Raw genomic sequence first — 8,526 nt, 5'->3', positions numbered from 1 at the left:
CTTTGAGATCCAATGGTCTGGGCAACTGAGAATGAAGCAGAAGGTGCTGAATGAATAATGACTACTTGAAAAACAAAGAAGAAATAATATAAAATCAGATATCTACTAAGCCCAAATAATAAAAAAATACCAGTAAATTAAATATGCTAGCAAAATATTTATCAAGAACTGATATTTATCAAGAACAGTGACTGATATTTTTAGATCAGTAAAGAGCTCTGAGTACTCTCTATACATTAATTAATTAATCTTAAATATTCCCAAGTAAGGGTAATTTTATCATGCCTAAGTATTCACTTAGTAAACTTTTTTTTTGGCCATATTTCCACCATCTTTTTAGAAGTAGAAACAAAATTACCTGTATGAATAGATTTAAAAGATTTTTTTACCTGACCATTTGACTCCTAGTGCTCTGGGAAGGGATGGGGAAGAGGAGCCCTGCAGGAGTATTGACAAATTTCATGTCTGACAGGAAGCTTTAGGAAACACACAATTTGTGTAGAGTTCTTTCATGAAAACATCCATGCTGCTAATCCTAAACATTATTTTCCAAAACCAGGTTTATTTTCTCTCAATTATATTTTATAACTGAATGTCTTAAGAGACCATCAGGACTTCACATGAAAAAATAAATTTTGCTTCATGTTAATCCCTAAAAGTCATATAATAAAATTGACTTCTAAAAAATACTGACCTTAGAATAATTGTTAAAAAGACACAAACCCTCAGGAGAATAAGATGTTTCTGGTATCTTTTAGGTCTTTAAGTGTATTTGAAGAGCTCCATCTTACTTTTTTCTTACTTCTTGTCTAATGAAAGGTCTTTGAGAAAAAGGCATTAGCTAAAATTGGAAAATAGCATAGCTAAGCATTGTTTTGATAATATCATAGAAACATTGTTAAATGAGTAGCAATTCTGTCAAAATTCATATTCTTTCTGTATTATTAACTCTGATCTTAGCATTTAAGAACAGCTATAGGAAAATATATTAGAAAAGGAAGGACACAAAAGGACAGGAGATGCCTCACCTTCTGCACTCAGTCTTGGACATGCTGAAAATACTGATATCAAATTGATAGTAATTGATAACAAGTGATAGTTGATAACATTTTCTATAGTGTTTCAAGCACACTTCTATATCCCCACTCAGAAGATTTTTAAGATTTTATTTCTTTAGAAATGGCTGTTATTATGTACATAAATAATCACTGAGTTAACCCTCATATTATTCAATATAATAAGTGAGGAAACTGAGAGAATGTTCTGATTTAGATCAGCTGTGAAACCAATTACATAATCCATTTCATATATATATTTATAGGCACACACACACATACATACACACATATGATTTAAAAATAATTGTTTGGTTTGCCCATTGCTCCTGATCTTGCTTTCTCATTTTACAAAAAGGCAGCTTTTAACAAATCAGCAAGGGCACAGAAATGCTGTTTCAAGACACAAACAAGTTTCAGCAGGTATGACCAAGCCTGGGGCAATATTAATCCCTTTTCAGCCTCACAATGAATTTCAGAGAGCCCCCAGAATTCCAGCTATATGTACAAGATGATAATTTTCCAAAATCAGAAATACCAGCAGCCACATGTGGCCATAGAGGCAGTCACATAGAAATATAAACAATCCTTATGAAAGTAAAATTGCATTAAATAAGGAAAAGCTCAAAAAAACAAATGTATGGCCCTGAGTTATACAAGCCCAGATGCTGCAAGGACTTTTTTTGCCATCTTTGTCCTTTGCTGTTAGTATTTAATGAGAAGTACAACTGAAGACAGCATGGGAAGTTCTGGCCTCCTGCAGACATCACTGGGCCTGTTGTTATTTGTTATAAGCTCCTAAAGCAGCCTTGGATATTCCATATTTTATTCTAGATCTGAAATAAGTATCAGCAAACTTCAGTTTTTCCAGTAATGCTGCACCTTACAGACTGGGAAAATTAAATTTAATTAATTTAATTTTCACTAATAATGTCAAACATTCTGAACAGGACAACTTTGCTTATAAAAAAGAGGGATTGTAAATTACCTTTAACAGAGAATTTTTCTTTATTGTCAAGAAACCTTTCAGATGCTTTTTAAAAAACTGGTAATGAAATTAGGTACATCATGATTTTATAATTTATATGAATACTAGGAAAGTTATTATGCATGAAGATTGAACATCTGTTAAAGTGATCCCCAACTAAAATTCTTACCATCAGGATTCCAGCCTCTACATCAAATTATTTAGAAAATAATTATTGCTGCAGATTTTATACATAAAAAATTCCATGCTCCAATCTGAAATTGTCAAAATGTTTTTAATTTGGGAAGATGAGAGGAAACCCTCTGTATAAAAAGAGCAGTCAGCTATGAAAATTCTCAAATCAAATTCAAATGTTCCTTAATGGTATAAGGATGCCTTAATATGTCAAGAATTTGACCTTTTTTATTAAGTAATTTTAAAATTTTAATATTGGCGACATACTGATAACCTTTTTTTTTTTTTTTTTTTTTTTTTTTTTTTTGTACAGATAAACAAACATTTCATTACATTTCATAGGAATGTAATGAATGGAAGCAAATATTCTGAAGTGTGCAAATTCGATTTAAGGAGTTTCAGGATTTTATATAAATATAGAAATACAAAAAGGAACTGAAGCACTAAACCCATGTTACCATGGACAGGCTATCTCATATTTGGAACAGTAATTTGTAGCTGCTGGATTTCCCTCAGCAGAATCCATGGACTGAAGAGGGAGAGGTTGAATCCTGACAATCAGAACTTCACTGGGGCTTACTTACCAGAACAGCATTTACTCAATTATTTTTCATCCAATATAAATCACATTAAGAGTAAAACAGGCCATTCAACATTTTCTGACTCTAAGGAAGGGTCCCAAAATTAAATTGGAGAACAGGGTTTTAAAAAAAATGGCCTTTTCTTCACACAATCATAATGGGACTGTTCATAAAACATCTCATCTGATGTGCAGTGGTGGTTACCAAAAGTTTGCACTTGTCAACAACTAACAAAATGTAGTTATCAGACATTTATTCTATTTATACCTTCCAAAAAGAAAGCTTTGGTATAAGATGTAAAACTTTCAAACTTCTTGTTTTTAAGTGTGGCCATTATTCAGGTATTTTTACTTACTTCATTATTATATGAATTTAATTGCATGCAATCAGGGATCCTGGGAGAAGAAAGATACTTCAGAAAAAAATTTCTCAGAGTGAAGGGAAATGCTGAATGATCCCATGACAAACTACCTGAAAACACAGTAAAATGGCTGATGGCTATTTGCCTATCTTCAGTGTCACAATAAAATGTCTTAATCCCTTTAAAAGTCACACCTGATTTTCAAGTATTTTTCAAACTCTGGTTGAGATACAGAGAATGCAATCCTGTATGAGTGAGCACAGCCAAAACTCTCCTACAGGACTGGATGGTCTTTCTGTGGATGGGGATTCCAGAACATTCACAAAACACACACTGTGTATTTCTTATGTGAAATCCTTAGGTTGAGGATAATTCAGAGTTTGGAATATATTCCAGACAAGTGGCTCTTTCTTTCTCCCAAGTGTGTGAATCATGTAAACCAATCCCATCAGTTAATATTCAGTTGAACAAATTAACTTTAAAACTGGCAGAAAGGGCTGTTTTCAAAGGACAATTTTTTCACTGGTTCAAAGTTCCCAGCAGAACCTTTAAAAATGAATTTTTAAAGTTTTAGGTTATATGAGGTCAGAATAGGCAATAAAAGTCACAAGATTGTGATGGCATTATTTTAAGATAATAATCTTATTTTAAGATATGAAAATACTAAAACAATCATGCCAGTATAAGAAATAATTATACCATAATTCATAAGTGCATAATTTATCAAAACAATACAGCAGTCATGGTTAGATGCAACCTAATACTCCTGTACAAGATATAACTACATACTGTACAATTGTTCCTTTTTAATAATTACTTTTACATTTAGTCCTCATCCAAATTAAGCTGAGTACTTCTATGTAAGAATGGCTTTAGGAAATAAACACAACTCACAACAGGGCTTTATTACTGCTACTGCACCACCATGGCATGCAAGTAACTATGTAGTCAACTATAAACAGTAAAATGTCATCATCTTTCTGAAATAAAAAGAACATAAAAAATACAGATATAGTAGTAAAACATCAATTATCTTTTTATATCTTTCATATTTACCAAAAGTCTATCATTACATGAGACATTTATACCTCTGTATCACTCTCCTGTACTAGGATGGTGGCAAATTTGGACTTGAGAAACTATACTTTCAACAAGCTTGTACAAAACTACTGGTTTCATATTACACTCTGTCAGTGTGCAATGCATAAATGAGAATATGACACATCTGCTACCTGCCCCTTAGCATTCTCTTACTCTTTTCTATGAATTTTGAGTAAATAAAAAGACCAAGGGCCATTAAAGCTGTTGCCAGGTTATCTGGTGTGGTTACCCCAGAAGATTAAAGTCCTGCACAAAGGAAATTCTTTCATCTGCTTTTTGTTCTTGAGTACTGATTGTGTGAGGTTCCACATTGGTTGTGGGATTTCATTTGACAACTAATGTTGGAAGCAAGTTGGATTTTTTAAACATTTATTTATTTATTTGTTTGTTTGTTTATTTAGGGTAATTCCTTAACAGGTGCTAAAGTGACAATGAAATGAAACTCTGCAGTTGTGAGGGGAAAAAAAAAATCCATGTTTTCTTATAAAAACAAGAACCAAAGTGCCAACTAGGATGAATTTCTTCTGCTTAAAAATCAGGACAATATATAGATAGTAGCAAATTTCAATATTGAAATGGGAGCAGGTTGAATAACAACATCTTAGATTTGCAGTCTTGGAGATTCTTTTGGGAAAAAATATTATAAAGCAGCTTTTCTATGCTCAATTAAATTTGCTGATCATTTAGCTGGCACAGAGGAATCTTTGTAAAATATCCCTAATTCAGGACAAACTCTGAGGTACAGAAATGAAAGCCCACCCATCACTCTTCTGCAGCTTAAATGTTTATGAGGTTCTTTTCAATGTAAAGAAAAATAATCATTAAATGCTCAAGTTATAGTATTTAATAGAATTATCTTTCAAATATTACATGTGGTGTTCTTGGGATACACCTTTGCTAAATTAAAAAGATGCCTACCTCTTCTGGGCAATGATAAAAAAACCACCCAAATCCTAATAATTCTCTTTAGTTCCTGCTTGCTGGAAAGAAATCTTAATGCCAATTACAAGGAAAGAACTGTACAATTCCCATTGTTACATTAAACTATACAAAAATTTCTTTCAGTTTCTTGGAATTTGCTCAGTGTTCAATTATACAATTTGCTTCTACATCACAAAAAAATAATGTAAAGTTTTTCCTATTTCTGTCCAAGGATTTTCCCTGTTCTGATATGTTCAGGATTAAGAACACTCAGTATTTTATTTTGTATTTTGTTGATACCAGGATCCACTCTTTTTATTAAAGCTCATCAAGCATACTCATACCTACCAAGTTTGTTCTGCTTTGGGGGATAGCAGGCTGTGAGACTAAAACAGAGCACAGTACCTCATGTGTTCATTCATAGATTTGCCTCCACAAAAACTGAGGCTGTAGTATAGCTTTCAATGGAAGCCATTTAAAAAGAAAACATTACAGAATATACAATTGTAGTTTTTGACTCTCAGACACAAGTTCCTTGACGTGTTGAAAGGTGATGTTTTCGATTTCTGACTCCTGAACTCTTATCTTTACAGTCTGCAGGCTTCTGTTGTGAAATGTCTATCAGAGCACTTGCAATTGCAAGACCTGTAAGATAAAGGAAAAACAAAATTTAATGCTCAGCTTTCCTGAGAAGAATTCCAGATCAGCATGATGGTTTCTTTCAAGCCAAGTTTATGTGCCTTCCCAGAAGTGATCAGTTTTATTTCAAAGTCAGATAACAAGTTATCACTTTCTTAAATGCTATTTGGTAACAGTGAAGAAACAGCAGAAGGAAAAAAATACAGCCAAGACACCAGACTGGAAATAAGGAGAACTGATTTCCATTTGTGTCACTTATTGATTTGCTGTGTGATCTTAGCATGACCATTCTCCTGGTTATGTGGACCAGAACCTTTCTGACATTAATTTTCTCATATGAAATATATGTGCATTGCATTTAGAAATTGATAAAACCATCAAATCAGAAAGTAGAGAAACAGAAACTGCAGTTAGGATAACATTGTACCCCTGAATATTTTACCTTATATATATATATATATATATAAGGGAATATCCAGAGGTTAATATTTACCACAAAATGATATGAAAATATCTATCTAGAAAGCACAGATCTGTGAACCATCACGGCTTGGGTAAATTCTAAATGTTTTCAATTCACCAAAAGTCTTCTGCTTTGGATTCTGGTTAATCTGTTGATATTTCATGACCTGTTGTCATCTTAACAAGGTACTGCCAAGGGCATAGACTGGCATGCTTAGGAATCATGAAAACACAGAATATTCTGAGTTGGAAAGGACCTGCAAGGATCATCACCTCCCATTTCTGGCCTTGAACAATACCAAGGACAATACCAAGAATCCCACCTCCTTCTTAACTCTGCCAGTGCTGTGGCCACTGCCCTGGGAGCCTGTTCCAGTGCCAACCATCCTCTAGATGCAGGATTTTTTCTAACACCCATCCTAAACCTCTCCTGACACCAGCTCAGGCTGTTCCCTCGGGTCCTGGCACTGATCACCCAGAGCAGAGATCAGTGTCTGACCCTGCTCCTCCTCTCAAGAGGGAGCTGTAACTACAGTGAGATTCCTCCAGGCTGAACAGATCAAGTGCCACTCCTCATTCAGCTCTCCTTCTAGACCTATAATATCTTAAGAAATTACTCTTCCATTTGCTTGCTACAGCATCCTTGGTAGAAATTAGTGACTTCTAAAATGCTGCCATTAACAACACACTTAATACATGGTAGTTCTGGGCTTTTAAATTCACACAGGTGATACTGCAATCAAATGGACTAGGAGTATTCCATCATTTATATGTTCTACTACAAACCAACCACAAAAACCACATCTACATAGATCCAAAATGTAGGTAAGGATGATGCTGGTTCTCTACACTGCCCAAAAAATTTCATTATTCAACCAATAACATCACCACTCTCCAAGGAAACCTTAAAAAATACTTTTCACCACCTTTAATGGGCAGTCTCTATTTCATGTCTCAAGCCAATATCAAACCCAATTCATCTATTACACAGAATCCAATTTTGCAATACTTTCCATCCAATCCCTCATTACAGCACTTATCTACTAGGAAGCTGTGCAAAAATTACTTTTCACTAACAAATGTTGCTACAGTTTTCTTTCATAATATAAAATATATGGTCAGATTCAGTTCAGGTTTCCAGTGTCCTGAAAAAACCTATGCTGTTGCACACTGGTAACATAACCTTTCTTAAGTCACAAAGAAGTTGCAAGAATTGATTAATGTGCATCCAGCTTTTAAAAAATGCACAATACTGTAAAACACTAAGTACAATTATCATTGATACATTTCAGGATATGTAAGAACCAAGATTAATCAAGTTGGTTTTTTCTCACCTACACAAATATTTCCTGGCATGAGCCAGTGATGCTTAAAATTGGACTTTGACAAATCAAATTCATGAAATCTTTGAGGCACCTTTAAAGTTGAAGCAGTATCTGGTATTAGCAAATTCAGGGATAAAACCTAAATAACATTTTGACAATTGCTTTGCATGTCAGCCCATCTTCAACAGCTAGGCTTAGGGACAATGCTAAACAGAGGGAGTATTATTAGTAAACAGATTTTTTAATTTAATAGGCTATTTAAAAATATATTTGCATGTATTGAGCTAACTTCACTCAATATAACAACTAACAAAAAGGAATTCTTAGGTCTAACACTGCATACTGGGATGTACTGGCATGTTGATAGAATTCCATTAAAATCAGGTCACTACAGAAGATCATTTTTCAAAACATCACACAAATCATCTGATGAAATTCATTTATTATGTTCTCTACGCCCAGCATAGTTCCTTGTTATCAAAGCAATACAATTAACTTGGGGAACAATTCATTATTTCAGACTGCCAGTCTAAAGGAATTTCATTTACCAAGTCAAGCTTGTGCACAGACACTTTGAGCAAGGAGAATTTACATCAAAATAAAACAGAAGAAAATGCTGTGGCCTAAATATTCATTAAAAAACAACAACAACAATAACAAAACCCCAAAACATTCCCTTGATGTTACAGGATTTTTATCTAAATAACAAATGTGAATACATTTACAGTCATTGAAGTTGGAACTGTAAATTGTACAGTGCTCTAGATGCATTACCTCAACTCCTAAGTTATTACATTTACCCCACCTTCTCTGAATGCTGCTGTTTAAATATCCTACCAAACATCCAAACTGGTATTTTCCAAATCAGTACATGGTCTCTGTTTGCTTCTGACTCTTGAGCAGCATGGCAGAAAGGAAC

General features: G+C 33.8%; 1 protein-coding gene across 2 annotated transcripts in view; it reads right to left on the bottom strand.

Moving 5' to 3' along the window:
- Positions 1-2,046: 2,046 nt before the first annotated feature.
- The window catches only part of ATRNL1 (attractin like 1), a 425,814-nt gene continuing 419,334 nt past the window's right edge, over positions 2,047-8,526 (bottom strand). For both annotated transcript variants that reach the window (XM_056494988.1, XM_056494990.1), the window contains one exon: positions 2,047-5,826. In XM_056494988.1, coding sequence (XP_056350963.1) covers positions 5,702-5,826 — 125 coding nt within the window. In that variant the 3' untranslated portion in view covers positions 2,047-5,701. The remainder of the gene's footprint in view (positions 5,827-8,526) is intronic.

The sequence above is a fragment of the Oenanthe melanoleuca genome, chromosome 6 (genome assembly GCF_029582105.1).
Source record: "Oenanthe melanoleuca isolate GR-GAL-2019-014 chromosome 6, OMel1.0, whole genome shotgun sequence".
Classification (NCBI taxonomy): Eukaryota; Metazoa; Chordata; class Aves; order Passeriformes; family Muscicapidae; genus Oenanthe; species Oenanthe melanoleuca.
This window is presented reverse-complemented; position numbering and strand designations above follow the sequence as displayed.